This window comes from Pseudophryne corroboree (assembly GCF_028390025.1).
Source record: "Pseudophryne corroboree isolate aPseCor3 chromosome 3 unlocalized genomic scaffold, aPseCor3.hap2 SUPER_3_unloc_2, whole genome shotgun sequence".
Taxonomy (NCBI): Eukaryota; Metazoa; Chordata; class Amphibia; order Anura; family Myobatrachidae; genus Pseudophryne; species Pseudophryne corroboree.
In genome coordinates this window covers 1,442,736-1,460,325 of record NW_026967508.1, presented here as the reverse complement: position 1 = coordinate 1,460,325, position 17,590 = coordinate 1,442,736, and the positions used below count along the sequence as shown (strand labels likewise).

Here is a 17,590-nt window from a genome sequence, read left to right as displayed (position 1 = left end):
AAAAGTCCGTATTTCGGAATATTCTGTATTTCGGAATATTTGGATATGGGATACTCAACCTGTACTCCTAAACGGGTACTAAATTCCTTTCCTTTCCCTACAGAGGATAGGAAAATATGGGAAAACCCCCCGACAGTGGATAAGTCTGTGTCCAGGCTGTCACGTAAGATTGTATTACCTGTACATGGGGCCATCTCTCTTAAAGACACAGCTGATCATAAGATTAAGACCACTCTTAAGTTTATTTATACTGCAGCAGGTGTAGCCCAATGCTCTACCATAGTGTGCGGTTGGATTTCTAGAGCCATGGTTAAGTGGTCTGATGATATTTTAAAAGGGTTGCATACACTAACTCAGGAAGAGATAGTTACATTACTACAACACATCCAAGATGCTGCAAACTTCATGAGTGAGGCTGTTAAGGAACTGAGTATCGTTAACGGTCGTACCACTGCTATGGCGGTATGGGCTCGTAGAGCCCTGTGGCTGCGACAATGGTCAGCAGAGGCTGATTATAAGAAAGGCGTAGAGAACCTTCCTTTTACAGGTGATACCTTGTTTGGGGAAGAACTGAACAAGTGGATTTCTCAGGCGACTGCAGGTAAATCTACATATCTGCTGTCTACTGCGCCACCTGCTAGACGTACCTATCCGGGGCCCTCTCTGCAGTCCTTTCGAGTGGCCAGATTCAGAGGCAAAGCCAGAGGTGCCTCAAATGCTGCTAGAGGAACTCGTGGTAAGTCCCGTAAACCAGCAGCTGCTGGAACTTCGGACCAGGCCTCAGGATCCTCTTCCATGAAGCCCTCTGCGTGATGGTTGGCCCCAGCAGCAAGGCGACTTTCAGGTAGGTGCTCTCCTACAACACTTTGCCCACATATGGGCAGAGTCCTGCCGAGATCCTTGGGTGAGGGATCTCGTATCCCAAGGATACCATCTGGAATTCCAGGAACTCCCTGCTCTCAGATTCTTCAGGTCAGGCTTACCAGCTTCACCTATCGCAAGAGGTACCTTGCAAGAGGCAGTTCAGAAGCTGGTTTCAACAGGAGTTATTGTTCCATAACCACCTCCGCTCCACACAAAGGGGTTTTATTCAAGCCTCTTTGTAAGTCCCGAAGCCTGACTGCTTTGTACGGCCGATCTTGAAGCTCAAATCCCTGAACCCTTTTCTTCGAGAGTTCAAATTGAAGATGGAATCACTAAGAGCAGTGATAGCAAGGCTGGAGGAGAATGATTTTCTAGTATCCCTGGATATCAAGGATGCATAGCTGCATATCCCAATATGACCACTTCCTCAAACGTTCCTCCGGTTCGCTGTACTAGACCAACATTTCCAGTTTCAGGCTTTACCCTTTGGTCTCTCCACAGCCCCAAGGGTATTCACGAAGGTCATGGCAGAGATGAAGCTGCAATTGCGCATGATGGGTGTCAACATAATCCCGTACCTGGACTATCTCTTGATAAAGGCGGTGTCCCTGGAACAGCTGCAGCACAGCATCAACTTGACTACTCGTCTGCTTACGGATCACGGATGGATCCTCAATTTCCCGAAATCTCACCTGGAACCATCGCAGAGAATTCAGTTCCAGGGAATGATCCTGGATACGGTGTCTCAGAAGGTTAACTTTCCAATGGACAAGGCCTTGACTATTCAGTCTATTGTCCGTTCAGTATTAAAACCACGCAGGATCTTAATTCATCTTTGCATTCGCTTGCTGGGCAAGATGGTAGCCTCTTACGAGGCAATACAGTACGGCAGGTTCCATGCACGGCCATTTCAACTGGATCTGTTGGACAAATGGTCGGGATCTCACATGCATCAGAATATAACCCTGTCGCCGAAAGCGAGGATATCCCTACTATGGTGGCTACAAGTCTCCCATCTTGTGGAGGGTCTGAGTTTCAATACCCAGTCTTGGACTCTGCTAACAACAGATGCCAGCCTTCGGGGTTGGGGGGCTGTGACCCAAGGGGCGCAGTTCCAGGGGAAATGGTTGTCAGGAATCTGCACTTCCAATCAACATCCTGGAACTCAGGGCAATTTACAATGCTCTCCTGCAACCCTCATACCCCCTTTGGAATCAGGCCATTCAGGTGCAGTCTGACTACGCCACGGCAGTGGCGTACATCAACCGACAGAGAGGAACAAGAAGCAGGGCTGCAATGCGAGAGGTGTCAAGAATACTTCTCTGGGCGGAAGCCAATGTAAGGGCCATCTCAGCCATATACATTCCAGGAGTGGACAACTGGGAAGCGGACTTCTTAAGCAGGCCCGACCTCCATCCGGGGGAATGGGGCCTTCACCCTCAAGTGATTCAATAACTGATTCATCATTGGGGCTGTCCGCAAATAGACCTGATAGCTTCTCGTCTCAACAAGAAGCTCCGTCATTACTGTTCCAGAACGAGGGATCCGCAGGAAGTAGCGGTGAATGCTCTGACGACACAGTGGACTTACCAGTTCGTGTACTTGTTTCCTCCAATTCCTCTCATTCCAAGAGTTTTAAAAAGAATCAAAAAGGAAAGGGTTCAGGCAATTCTGATTGCCCCAGATTGGCCTCGACGGGCCTGGTATGCGGACCTCCTGAGCTTGTCTGGAACCCTGGCCTCTGCCGCTACTCAAGGACCTTCAACAAGGACCGTTTGTCTATCCAGACTTACAGCGGCTACGTTTGACGGCTTGAAAGTTGAGATGGAGATTTTAACTGGAATGGGTCTCCCATCCAAGGTTATTTCAGCTATGGTCCAGGCCTGTAAGGTGGTTACATCCAAGCATTACCACCATATTTGGAAGAAATATGTTTCTTGGTGCAAGGTTAGAAAACATTCCTCTGTTCCTGTAAGCAGGCGTGGATAAGGGCCTAAGATTAGGCTCCATCAGTTCAGATTTCGGCTCTCTCTATCTTCTCCCAGCAACAACTGGCGGTACTTCCTGAAGTACAGACCTTTCTAAAGGGGGTTATGCACATTCAACCACCCTTTGCTCGGCTCCGTGGGACCTCCAATGTGGTCTTGACCTTTCTCCAGTCGGATTGGTTTGAACCCTTACATAGGGTAGACTTGAAATAAATAACGTGGAAGGCTGTTATGTTATTGGCCTTAGATTCTGCTCGATGGGTGTCGGAATTGGGGGCCTTATCCTATAAGAGCCCGTCCTTGATATTTCATGAGGATAGGGCGGCGCTCAGAACTCGCCCACAAGTTTTGCCTAAAGTAGTGTCGGCATTTCACGTAAATCAACCAATTGTGGTTCCAGTGTTATCCGACACTTCCGTTGCTCCAAAGTCCCTGGATGTGGTGAGGGCTTTGAAGATTTACATCAGAAGGACTGCTCGTCACAGGAAGTCTGACTTGCTTTTTGTCCTTTATGATGCTACTAACATTGGAGGTCATTCCGAGTTGTTCGCTCGCAAAGCGATTTTAGCAGAGTTGCTCACGCTAAGCCGCCGCCTACTGGGAGTGAATCTTAGCATCTTAAAATTGCGAACGAAGTAATCGCAATATTGCGATTACACACCTCGTAGCAGTTTCTGAGTAGCTTCAGACTTACTCGGCATCTGCGATCAGTTCAGTGCTTGTCGTTCCTGGTTTGACGTCACAAACACACCCAGCGTTCGCCCAGACACTCCTCCGTTTCTCCGGCCACTCCTGCGTTTTTTCCGGAAACGGTAGCATTTTTTCCCACACGCCCATAAAACGGCCTGTTTCCGCCCAGTAACACCCATTTCCTGTCAATCACATTACGATCGCCAGAACGATGAAAAAGCCGTGAGTAAAATTACTAAGTGCATAGCAAATTTACTTGGCGCAGTCGCAGTGCGGACATTGCGCATGCGCATTAAGCGGAAAATCGCTGCGATGCGAAGATTTTTACCGAGCGAACAACTAGGAATGAGGGCCATTGGTAGCCCTGCCTCCAAGCAGTCTATTGTTCGTTGGCTCAAATTGACTATTCAACAAGCCTATACTTCAGCAGCTCTGCCGCTGCCGAGTTCTGTTCAGGCCCGCTCCACCCGGTCAGTGGGTTCTTCCTGGGCGGCTGCCCGGGGTGTCTCGGCCTTGCAGTTGTGCCGGGCAGCTACTTGATCTGGTTCGAACATGTTTGTAAAGCTTTACGGGTTCGACACCTTGGCCAAGGATGACCTTCAGTTTGGTCAGGCGGTTTTGCAGGGGTCTCGGCACTCTCCCACCTGTTCTGTGAGCTTTGGAACGTCCCCATGGTAATCTACTATTCCCCAGTATCCAGTAGGACGTTAGAGAAAATAGGAATTTAATACCTACCGGTAATTCCTTTTCTCGTAGTCCATAGTGGATACTGGGCGCCCCCGTCTTAGTGCGTCGTTTCCTGTTTACCTGGTTGTAAGTGTTCTTGGTTGGGTCTGCTGTTGCTTTCCCTGTTCCATGTTTTCTTAGCGTTGCTATCCTTGTTATAGTTAGCATGGCTTTCCCCTGTGTGGTTAGCTCTGCTATCTTTGTTTTGATTGTGTGTGGTTCGTTACCTCACCGCTTTATATGTTTGTGTCCTTCTCTCAAAGTATGTCCGTCTCCTCGGGCACAGTTTCCTAGACTGAGTCTGCTAGGAGGGGCATAGAGGGGAGGAGCGAGCACACACTATTAATTCCTTAAAGTGCCAGGCTCCAATGGACCCGATCTATACCCCATGTTAATATACTAATCCCCAGTATCCACTATGGATTATGGTAGGTATTAAATTCCTATTTCTCTGACGTCCTAGTGGATACTGGGTACTCCGTAAGGACCATGGGGAATAGACGGGCTCCGCAGGAGACTGGGCACTCCAAAAGAAAGATTAGGTACTATCTAGTGTGCACTGGCTCCTCCCTCTATGCCCCTCCTCCAGACCTCAGTTAGAATCTGTGCCCGGCTCGAGCTGGTTGCACACTAGGGGCTCTCCTGAGCTTCTAGAAAAGAAAGTATTTGTTAGGTTTTTTATTTTCAGTGAGATCTGCTGGCAACAGACTCACTGCTACGAGGGACTTAGGGGAGAGAAGCGAACCTATCTGCTTGCAGCTAGCTTGGGCTTCTAGGCTACTGGACACCATTAGCTCCAGAGGGATCGAACACAGGCCCAGCCTCGGTCGTCCGGTCCCGGAGCCGCGCCGCCGTCCCCCTTGCAGAGCCAGAAGCAAGAAGAACGTCCTGGAAATCGGCGGCTGAAGACTCCGGTCTTCATTAAGGTAGCGCACAGCACTGCAGCTGTGCGCCATTGCTCCCTATGCACACCACATACTCCGGTCACTGATGGAACGGGGGGGGGGGGGGCGCCCTGGGCTGCAATTAGAGTACCTTACTTGGCAAAAAAGCACATAATATAGTCTAATAAACTATATATGTGCAAAAATCCCCTGCCATAATATTAATATAAGAGCGGGAGAAACCCGCCGAAAAAGGGGCGGGGCTATCTCCCTCAGCACACTGGCGCCATTTCCTCTTCACAGCTCCGCTGGAAGACAGCTCCCCAGGCTCTCCCCTGCAGTTTCCAGGCTCAAAGGGTAAAAAAAGAGAGGGGGGGCACTAAATTTAGGCGCAAAACTGTATTGTATAGCTGCTATAGGGAAAATCACTTTCTGTAATAGTGTAAATCCCTGTTTATATAGCGCTGTGGTGTGTGCTGGCATGCTCTCTCTCTGTCTCCCCAAAGGACTTGGTGGGGTCCTGTCCTCAGTCAGAGCATTCCCTGTGTGTGTGCGGTGTGTCGGTACGGCTGTGTCGACATGTTTGATGAGGAGGCTTATGTGGAGGCGGAGCAGGTGCCGATAAATGTGATGTCACCCCCTGCGGTGTCGACACCAGAGTGGATGGATATGTGGAAGATATTAACCGACAGTGTCAACTCCTTACATAAAAGGCTGGATGACGTAACAGCCGTGGGACAGCCGGCTTCTCAGCCCGTGCCTGCCCAGGCGTCTCAAAGGCCATCAGGGGCTCAAAAACGCCCACTACCTCAGACGGCAGACACAGATGTCGACACGGAGTCTGACTCCAGTGTCGACGATGACGAGACTAATGTACATTCCACTAGGGCCATCCGTTGCATGATTACGGCAATGAAAAATGTGTTGCACATTTCTGACATTAACCCAGGTACCACTAAAAAGGGTATTATGTTTGGGCAGAAAAAGCAACCAGTGGTTTTTCCCCCATCAGATGAGTTGAATGAAGTGTGTGAAGAAGCGTGGGCTTCCCCCGATAAGAAACTAGTGATTTCTAAAAAGTTACTGATGGCGTACCCTTTCCCGCCAGAGGACAGGTTACGTTGGGAGACATCCCCGAGGGTGGATAAAGCGCTCACACGCTTGTCAAAAAAGGTGGCACTGCCGTCTCAGGATTCGGCCGCCTTAAAGGAGCCTGCGGATAGAAAGCAGGAGGCTATCCTGAAGTCTGTGTATACACACTCGGGTACTATACTGAGACCTGCTATTGCTTCAGCATGGATGTGCAGTGCTGCAGCAGCGTGGTCTGATTCCCTGTCTGATCACATTGATTCCCTGGACAGGGACACTATATTGCTAACCATAGAGCATATTAAAGACGTAGTCTTATATATGAGAGATGCACAGAGGGATATTTGCTGGCTGGCATCTAGAATTAATGCAATGTTCATTTCTGCCAGAAGGGTATTATGGACCCGGCAGTGGACAGGTGATGCTGATTCTAAAAGGCACATGGAGGTTTTGCCTTATAAGGGTGAGGAATTGTTTGGGGATGGTCTCTCGGACCTCGTATCCACAGCAACAGCTGGGAAATAGACATTTTTACCTCAGGCTCCCTCACAACCTAAGAAAGCACCGTACTATCAGGTACAGTCCTTTCGGCCTCAGAAAGGTAAGCGGATCAAAGGTGCTTCCTTTCTGCCCAGAGGCAGGGGGAGAGGGAAAAAGCTGCACCAGACAGCCAGTTCCCAGAAACAAAAATCCTCCCCTGCTTCTACTACGTCCACCGCATGACGCTGGGGCTCCACAGACGGAGCCAGGTGCGGTGGGGGCGCGTCTCCGGAACTTCAGCGACCAGTGGGTTCGCTCACAGGTGGATCTCTGGGTTCTACAAGTGGTATCTCAGGGATACAAGCTGGAATTCGAGGCGTCTCCCCCTCACCGTTACCTCGAATCAGCCTTGCCAGCTACTCCCCAGGACAGGGAGGTAGTACTGGCGGCAATTCACAAGCTGTACCTCCAGCAGGTGATAATAAAAGTTCCCCTCCTTCAACAGGGACGGGGTTACTATTCCACAATGTTTGTGGTACCGAAACCAGACGGTTCGGTGAGACCCATTCTAAATTTAAAATCCTTTAACACTTATATAAGGAAGTTCAAGTTCAAAATGGAATCGCTCAGGGCGGTTATTGCAAGCCTGGAAGAGGGGGATTACATGGTATCACTGGACATTGGGATGCTTACCTACATGTCCCCATTTACCCACCTCACCAGGAGTACCTCAAGGTTGTGGTACAGAACTGCCATTATCAATTCCAGACGTTGCCGTTTGGTCTGTCCACGGCACCGAGGGTGTGTTGCAAGGTAATGGCCAAAATGATGATACTCCTTCGAAAGAAGGGAGTTATAATTATCCCGTACTTGGACAATCTCCTTATAAAGGCGAGGTCCAAGGAGCAGTCGTTGATCGGAGTAGCACTATCTCAGGAAGTGCTACAACAGCACGGCTGGATTCTGAATATCCCAAAGTCGCAGCTGGTTCCTACGACGCGTCTGCCGATATTGGGCATGTTGCTGGACACAGAACAGAAGAAGGTGTTTCTCCCGGAGGAGAAGGCCAAGGAGTTGTCATCTCTGGTCAGAGACCTCCTGAAACCAAAACAGGTGTCGGTGCATCATTGCACGCGAGTCATGGAAAAGATGGTAGCTTCTTACGAAGCAATTCCCTTCGGCAGGTTCCATGCAAGGAACTTTCAGTGGGACCTGTTAGACAAGTGAGGATCGCATCTTCAGATGCATCGGCTGATCACCCTGTCCCCGAGGGCCAGGGTGTCTCTGCTGTGGTGGCTGCAGAGTGCTTATCTTCTCGAGGGCCGCAGATTCGGCTTTCAGGACTGGGTCCTGGTGACCACGGATGCAAGCCTCCGAGGTTGGGGAGCAGTCAAGAACTCCGAGGTTGGGGGGCCCTTTACAATGCCCTAAGGCAAGCAGAACCCCTGCTTCAAAACCAGCCGGTGCTGATTCAGTCAGACAACATCACGGCTGTCGCCCATGTAAACCGACAAGGCGGCACAAGAAGCAGGATGGCGTTGGCAGAAGCCACAAGGATTCTCCGATGGGCGGAGTATCACGTGCTAACACTGTCAGCAGTGTTTATTCCGGGTGTGGAAAACTAGGAAGCAGACTTCCTCAGCAGGCACGACCTCCACCCGGGAGAGTGGGGACTTCATCCAGAAGTCTTCACGCAGATTGTGAACCGTTGGGAACGGCCACAGGTGGACATGATGGCGTCCCGTCTCAACAAAAAGCTAAATAAGTATTGCGCCAGGTCAAGAGACCATCAGGCGATAGCTGTGGACGCACTAGTGACACCGTGGGTGTACCAGTCGGTTGATGTGTTCCCTCCTCTTCCTCTCATACCCAAGGTACTGAGGATAGTACGTAAAAGAGGAGTAAGAACTATACTCGTAGTTCCGGATGGGCCAAGAAGAACTTGGTACCCAGAACTACAAGAAATGATCTCGGAGGACCCATGGCCTCTGTCTCTCAGACAGGACCTGTTACTGCAGGGGCCCTGTCTGTTCCAAGACTTACCGCGGCTGCGTTGGAAGGCTTGGCGGTTGAACGCCGGATCCTAACGGAAAAGGGCATTCCAGATTAAGTGATTCCTACGCGGTTAAAGGCTAGGAAAGACGCTGCCTGAAGTTCAGACGTTGTTAAGGGAGTGCTGCATATTCAGCCCCTTTTGTGCCTCCAGTGGCACCTTGTAATCTCAACGTAGTGTTGGATTTCCTAAAATCACATTGTTTTGTGCCACTTCAGAACGTGGAGTTGAAGTATCTCACGTGGAAAGTGGTCATATATATATTTGGCCTTGGCTTCGGCTAGGCGTGTGTCAGAATTGGCGGCTTTGTCATGTGAAAGCCCTTATCTGATCTTCCATAGGGACAGGGCAGAATTGAGGATTCGTCCCCAATTTCTCCCTAAGGTGGTATCAGCGTTTCATTTGAACCAACCTATTGTGGTGCCTGCGGCTACTCGGGACTTGGAGGCCTCCAAGTTGCTGGACGTAGTCGGAGCACTGAAAATCTATGTTTCCAGGACGGCTAGAGTCAGAAATACTGACTCGCTGTTATCCTGCATGCACCCAACAAGCTGAGTGCTCCTGCTTCTAGGCAGACTATTGCTCGCTGGATCTGTAGCACGATTCAACTTGCACATTCTGCGGCTGGACTGCCGCATCTTAAATCAGTAAAAGCCCATTCCACGAGGAAGGGGGCTCTTCTTGGGCGACTGCCCAAGGGGTCTCGGCATTACAACTTTGCCGAGCTGCTACCTGGTCGGGGTCAAACACGTTTGCAAAATTATACAAGTTTGATACCCTGGCTGAGGAGGACCTTGAGTCGCTCATGCAGTGCTGCAGAGTCATCCGCACTCTCCCGCCCGTTTTGGAGCTTTGGTATAATCCCCATGGTCCTTACGGAGTACCCAGCATCCACTAGGACGTCAGAGAAAATAAGAATTTACTCACCGGTAATTCTATTTCTCGTAGTCCGTAGTGGATGCTGGGAGCTCGTCCCAAGTGCGGACTCTCTGCAATACGTGTATATAGTTATTGCTTAACTAAAGGGTTTTGTTATGAGCCATCTGTTACTGAGGCTCATTTGTTGTTCATACTGTTAACTGGGTATAGTTATCACAAGTTGTACGGTGGGATTGGTGTGGCTGGTATGAGTCTTACCCTGGATTCCAAATCCTTTCCTTGTAGTGTCAGCTCTTCCGGGCACAGTATCCTAACTGAGGTCTGGAGGAGGGGCATAGAGGGAGGAGCCAGTGCACACCAGATAGTACCTAATCTTTCTTTTGGAGTGCCCAGTCTCCTGCGGAGCCCGTCTATTCCCCATGGTCCTTACGGAGTACCCAGCATCCACTACGGACTACGGGAAATAGAATTACCGGTGAGTAAATTCTTATTTTTTGTGCTATTTTTTCCTAAATATTGTTTGTTTCTATATATATATATATATATATATATATATAAAGGTACTTAAATATTTTATCTGATAGCAATTATATTCAATACAAATGTACTGGTTTAAAAATGTCAGGGGTAAAAATAAAGCAAATGGACGGCAAAGGGGGTGAGAACCATTGCACTATATGGTCTGTACAGATGCTGTGTGTGTCTAATACTCTGATAGTCTACTGATTACTGTGATCAAATGAAATCCAGCATTAATAAAGCATTTATATGGGTTATTTAGGGTAAAGATCTGACTAATGTTAAAGTAGAAGAAATAAAGGAGGAAGAAGAGACATATGTGAGGGGTGATCAGCAGTGTAAGGAGGAGGATGTTCCTACAGATAGCATAGGTGAGTAATAATCGCTAAGTAAAGAGTCACATATTCTCCACGTGCTGTCACCACAGCAATCTCTTATCCTACACCCTCCTTTGTCAGTAAAGATTAATCAGGGAAATGTATCTGCCCAGTGGGAGAGTCAGGAGCCATCAGCCCCTATTATACTCCTGCTCTCCTCCTCACATCATGTCACTGTGTGTTACCAGCCCAGAGATCTGACCAGTCTCCTCCCCACACTCTCTCTGGTGTATCTCATACATCAGGAGCCATCAGCCCCTATTATACTCCTGCTCTCCCCCTCACATCATGTCACTGTGTGTTACCAGCCCAGAGACCAGATCAGTCTCCTCTCCACACTCTCTGGTGTATCTCATATACTATCAGTAGAAGGGACTGGGGCTGGTTCCATAGCATTGAACAGGGTACAATGGTATGGAACTTCATGGGGCATAACCCCAGATTTTGCTCTACCACATGTTGTATTACCCATGATCCTCCCTGTGCGCTACTACATTGGATACTACCCATTAACTTTCTTCTGTAAAAGCACCTGAATGTGATGTCCTCCGTATATGCATTTGCTGTAATAATAAAGAAAAATAGCAGGTGATCCCCCTCATCCTAAGATCATACACCCCACCAAAACAATACACATCCTGTAAACTCCACCTTTTCACACACACATAACCATGTATACCCACACACCCTACTTCCTGTCCTGTGCTGCTCTCTGGGCAGTGTGAATGGGCAATGTGACTGGTAGCTCCCAAGACTCCCATAACTCCAGCCATCAGGCTCGTACTAGTGCCAGACATCACGGCGGCACAGTAAGTGATCTCCTATTCTATGCACCGGGGATCTGCTTTTTGCAAATTGCAATCACCCAGCCGGCAGTGGGGCCTACACAGAAAGAGTGGGTGCAGTGTCCATGGAGGGAAAGGTTCTGGTGAGAGCTCCCTGTCCAAGAATCCCCACACTAGTCACAAAATAATGTGGGGCTGTTCTTGTGGACTTTAACCTTTACCTGTGAGGGGCTGCAATGCTTTTTTACATTGACAGTCTTACCGTGGGGCAGCCATTTAGTTCCTAAACATCTTCTTGTATAACTGGTTCAGGAAGGAGTCCTTGCAGACAGTCATCAACTGCATTGGCCGTGACGAGTTCATGAGGTCAGTGGACAACAAGAGCCGTGTTCTTACATGTTTCAGTCTGGGAGAGGCACCATTACCGGGATTGAACAATTTGTCGTTCAGTCCCGTCTCTTGGTAAAGTCAGGCCTTTATTCTGGGGTATTTGCAAAGTTCATGAAAGTCATGGCTGCCATTCTCTGTCTTCATAGAGTGACAATACTCGCTTATGTGGACAATTGGCCGCTTAAGGAACTTTTTAGCTCACTGGTGGATTCTCCATTGCATATGTCCAACCCAACTCCCTTCCCAGCAGTTGATCATCCTGGAGCTTGTGATTGACCTTCTTTGCCCGCTGGAGGGAGGGGCATAACTCTTCAGTTCTGATTTGGACTACAGAGACGTCATAGCTGCTGATGCTCAGAACAGTTTTCATCAGTCAATACATGGACAACACTTGCTTGTAAGGAAGGGCAATCACAGTACAATCTGACAACACCATGGCTTTGGCTTTTATAAATTTGGCCAAGAGAACGATAAGTAGGATCATGCTTTGGGTGGAGCAAAATGTTAGACATTGCAGGATACATATTCCTGATGCAAACAGCTGGGAAACAGACTTCCTCAACCAGGAGCAATAATCGCCCCATCTGGAGGTCTTTTAAAAGCTAGGAGCCTATAGGGGCAAACAGATGGTACCTCGTTTGAACCACTTCCACTCCATGACCGTGTTTCTGCAGTCATGTATGGTGGACTTCCTGTCGATTATATATATCTTTCATTTGACTTACCTGTTCTCTCTGTTAGCGATGCTTCCGCAACTCCTTATGAGGGTAACAGGAAAGGGCGTGTCAGTGATTCTCATAGCACAGGTCTGGCGCAGGTGGTCTTGGTACATGGATGTTTTCTGCATGGTAGAGGCCCGTTCTTGCACTTTCCTCTGATATCTGATCTCTTAGGGCTCTTTTATCTGGATTTGATGGCATGGCTTTTGAAGCCCACAACCCAAAGGATTAAGGATCAGGGTATGTTTCATAACCATAGTTTTTGCTTTTGTTTGGACCATTTGCTACTATTTTGGTAGGACATTCTGAAAGTGGGTTGGTCGTTGACTTAGTGCTGACAGCTTTGCAGCACCCCCCCCCCCCCCCCATCCCAATCCATTGGATTTGGCAACCTTCCAGTGTCTGTCTTGGAAGGCTGCCTATCAGCTGTCTGATCTGTGTAATGTTTGACCTCGTATTGTATCATATAGTATATGTGACAGGTTGAACTATGTATCCATTCTTCATGAAACGTTTTGATTGGTTCAGAAACAAATAAAAGAAATCTGAGGAATTCCCACTCAGGACTCTTGGTGAACAAGCCCTGCCCTGGGTGAAACGTACGTCCAATCTCAAAGACGTCACGGTGAAGTCATTCGGAATCCCCGTGCAGAGAACACGGCTCCGATCTCGGGCTTCAGGAGAGACACACGCCCTAACTGCAGCGGCTGCCGCACACACACGAACTCTACAGACAGGTACTCCGGTGCTCTCTCATTGAAGAGCTGCGGGACGCGTCTCTCTGCAATGACCTTTGGCCACCAGAGACTCTGTGACCCGCAGCTATCAACAGCAGCAAGCACCCTCTTCTTTCTTCATACCAGTGCCGGCCGCCTGGCTCTCTCACCTCCCATTCACTGTGGAACTCCACACATGGGAAGGCAGTAGAAGCTGGCGGACACCCGGCCCTGGTCTGACCCTCTATACCTATCTCAGGCTCTTACAAAGTACTATAAATTACTGCAGAAGCTGTTTCTCCACGGATAGTTGAAATGCCCGACGTGGTGATAATGACTACCACTCATTGATATACTTCTCAAACACCACGCAATTTGCTTGATACCCATTCCTTATATTTATTCACCAGGCTTAGAATACCCGCTTCCTAGATCCTTTGACTGTATTAAGAGTAATTGCATACCCACATAAAAATATAGGGTGGGACATTAATTGCTTCTGAATGACGACAAATGCTGGGATACTGAAGCATAATAGAAAGCAGAAACAGAAGCAGTTTTATCTCTAAATGTGCAACAATTACAGTCTTCTTCAATAAATAGAAGGTAATTTAATAATCCGCTCTATGGGAAGTGTTACTTTTATATTGTTTTGTTATGTGTCTTCTATTTGCTAACCTGTATAGAGGTGTAGCAAAAGGAATTAATACTTACACACATTTTTAATGGATTTGATTAAACATGTTTTCTCTGACGTCCTAGTGGATGCTGGGAACTCCGTAAGGACCATGGGGAATAGCGGCTCCGCAGGAGACTGGGCACAACTAAAGAAAGCTTTAGGTCACCTGGTGTGCACTGGCTCCTCCCACTATGACCCTCCTCCAAGCCTCAGTTAGATTTTGTGCCCGGCCGAGGTTGGATGCACACTAGGGGCTCTCCTGAGCTTCTAGAAAGAAAGTATATAATTAGGTTTTTTATTTTACAGTGAGACCTGCTGGCAACAGACTCACTGCAGCGAGGGACTAAGGGGAGAAGAAGCGAACCTACCTGCTTGCAGCTAGCTTGGGCTTCTTAGGCTACTGGACACCATTAGCTCCAGAGGGATCGACCGCAGGACCCGTCCTTGGTGTTCGGTCCCGGAGCCGCGCCGCCGTCCCCCTTACAGAGCCAGAAGTAAGAAGAGGTCCGGAAAATCGGCGGCAGAAGACATCTGTCTTCACCAAGGTAGCGCACAGCACTGCAGCTGTGCGCCATTGCTCCTCATGCACACCTCACACTCCGGTCACTAAGGGTGCAGGGCGCTAGGGGGGGGCGCCCTGAGCAGCAATAAAAAGACCTTGGCTGGCAAAAATACCACAATATATAGCCCCAGAGGCTATATATGTGATAATTACCCCTGCCAGAATCCAAAAAAAAGCGGGAGAATAGTCCGCGAAAAAGGGGCGGAGCTATCTCCTTCAGCACACTGGCGCCATTTCTCCCTCACAGCTCCGCTGGAAGGAAGCTCCCTGGCTCTCCCCTGCAGTCTACACTACAGAAAAGGGTAAAAAAGAGAGGGGGGGCACTAAATTTAGGCGCAGTATATATAACAGCAGATATAGGGGACATAATTCAGTTAGTCCCTGCATTATATAGCGCTCTGGTGTGTGCTGGCATACTCTCACTGTGTCTCCCCAAAGGGCTTTTGTGGGTCCTGTCCTCTGTTAGAGCATTCCCTGTGTGTGTGCGGTGTGTCGGTACGGCTGTGTCGACATGTTTGATGAGGATAATGATGTGGAGGCGGAGCAGTTGCATATAGAAGGGATGTCACCCCCTGCGGGGCAGACACCTGAGTGGATGGACTTATGGAAGGAATTGCGTGCACGCGTCGACTCCTTACACAAAAAATTTGACGACATGCCAAATGCGGGACAGCCGGCTTCTCAGCTCGTGCCTGTCCAGGTTTCTCAAAGGCCTTCAGGGGCTCTAAAACGCCCGCTACCTCAGATGGCAGACGCGGATGTCGACACGGATACTGACACCAGTGTCGACGACGATGAGTCTAGTCTAATGTCCACTAAGGCCATTCGTTGCATGATTGAAGCAATGAAAGAGGTGTTACAAATTTCTGATATAAACCCAGGTACCACTAAAAAGGGTATTATGTTTGGGGAGAAAAAACTACCCGTAGTCTTTCCCCCATCAGAAGAATTAAATGAAGTGTGTGAAGAAGCGTGGGCTTTCCCTGATAAAAGATTGGTAATCTCTAAGAAGTTACTAATGGCGTTCCCTTTCCCGCCAGAGGATAGGTCACGTTGGGAGACACCACCTACGGTGGATAAAGCGCTCACACGTTTGTCTAAAAAGGTGGCACTACCGTCTCCGGATACGGCCGCCCTCAAGGAACCTACTGATAGAAAGCAGGAGGCTATCCTGAAGTCTGTATATACACACACTCAGGCATTATACTTAGACCTGCTATTGCGTCAGCATGGATGTGCAGTGCTGCCGCTGCGTGGTCAGATTCCCTGTCAGAAAATATTGACACCCTAGACAGGGACACTATTCTGCTAACCATAGAGCATATAAAAGACTCAGTCTTATACATGAGAGATGCACAGAGGGAGATCTGCCGGCTGGCATCTAAAATAAGTGCACTGTCCATTTCTGCTAGGAGAGGCTTATGGACTCGCCAGTGGACAGGGGATGCAGATTCAAAAAGGCACATGGAAGTATTGCCTTATAAGGGTGAGGAGTTATTCGGGGATGGTCTCTCGGACCTAGTTTCCACAGCAACTGCTGGGAAGTCAGCATTTTTACCCCATGTTCCCTCACAGCCTAAAAAGGCGCCGTTTTATCAGGTACAGTCCTTTCGGACTCAGAAAAACAGGCGTGGAAAAGGCGGGTCCTTTCTGTCCAGAGGCAGAGGTAGGGGAAAAAGGCTGCAACAAACAGCAGGTTCCCAGGAGCAAAAGTCCTCCCCCGCTTCTTCCAAGTCCGCCGCATGATGGTGGGGCTCCACAGGCGGAGCCAGGTTCGGTGGGGGGCCGCCTCAAAAATTTCAGCGATCAGTGGGCTCGCTCACAGGTGGATCCCTGGATCCTGCAAATAGTATCTCAAGGGTACAAACTGGAATTCGAGGCGTACCTCAGATTTGTGGTACAGGATTGCCATTACCAATTCCAGACGCTACCGTTTGGACTCTCCAAAAGTAATGGCGGAAATGATGATACTCCTTCGAAGAAAGGGAGTTTTAATTATCCCGTACTTGGACGATCTCCTAATAAAGGCGAGGTCCAAGGAGCAGTTGTTGGTGGGAGTAGCACTATCTCAGGAGGTGCTGCACCAGCACGGTTGGATTCTGAATATTCCAAAATCACAGCTGGTTCCGACGACACGTCTACTGTTCCTGGGTATGATCCTGGACACAGTCCAGAAAAAAGTGTTTCTCCCGGAGGAGAAAGCCAAGGAGCTGTCATCTCTAGTCAGAGACCTCCTGAAACCGAAACCGGTATCGGTGCATCACTGCACGCGGGTCCTGGGAAAGATGGTGGCTTCTTACGAAGCAATTCCTTTCGGCAGGTTCCATGCCAGAATCTTTCAGTGGGACCTGTTGGACCAGTGGTCCGGATCGCATCTTCAGATGCATCGCCTGATAACCCTGTCTCCAAGAACCAGGGTGTCTCTGCTGTGGTGGCTGCAGAGTGCCCATCTTCTAGAGGGCCGCAGATTCGGCATACAGGACTGGGTCCTGGTGACCACGGATGCCAGCCTTCGGGGCTGGGGGGCAGTCACACAGGGAAGAAACTTCCAAGGACTATGGTCGAGTCAGGAGACTTCCCTACACATAAATATTCTGGAACTAAGGGCCATTTACACCGCCCTAAGTCAGGCAAGGCCTCTGCTTCAAAACCAGCCGGTACTGATCCAGTCAGACAACATCACGGCAGTCGCCCATGTAAATCGACAGGGCGGCACAAGAAGCAGGGTGGCAATGGCAGAAGCCACAAGGATTCTCCGATGGGCGGAAAATCACGTACTAGCACTGTCAGCAGTGTTCATTCCGGGAGTGGACAACTGGGAAGCAGACTTTCTCAGCAGGCACGACCTCCACCCGGGAGAGTGGGGACTTCATCCAGAAGTCTTCACGCTGATTGTAAATCGATGGGAACGTCCACAAGTGGACATGATGGCGTCCCGCCTAAACAAAAAACTAGAGAGATATTGCGCCAGGTCAAGGGACCCTCAGGCGATAGCTGTGGACGCTCTGGTGACACCGTGGGTGTACCAGTCAGTTTATGTGTTCCCTCCTCTGCCTCTCATACCAAGGGTACTGAGAATAATAAGAAAACGAGGAGTAAGAACAATACTCGTGGTTCCGGATTGGCCAAGACGAGCGTGGTACCTGGAACTTCAAGAGATGATCTCAGAGGACCCATGGCCTCTGCCGCT

General features: G+C 49.2%; 1 protein-coding gene across 1 annotated transcript in view; it reads left to right on the top strand.

Moving 5' to 3' along the window:
* Positions 1–17,590, top strand: part of LOC134983618 (zinc finger protein 436-like) — a 48,998-nt gene that overhangs the window by 10,537 nt on the left and 20,871 nt on the right. Inside the window, exon 6 of the mRNA XM_063949294.1 lies at positions 10,435–10,543. Coding sequence (XP_063805364.1) covers positions 10,435–10,543 — 109 coding nt within the window. The remainder of the gene's footprint in view (positions 1–10,434; positions 10,544–17,590) is intronic.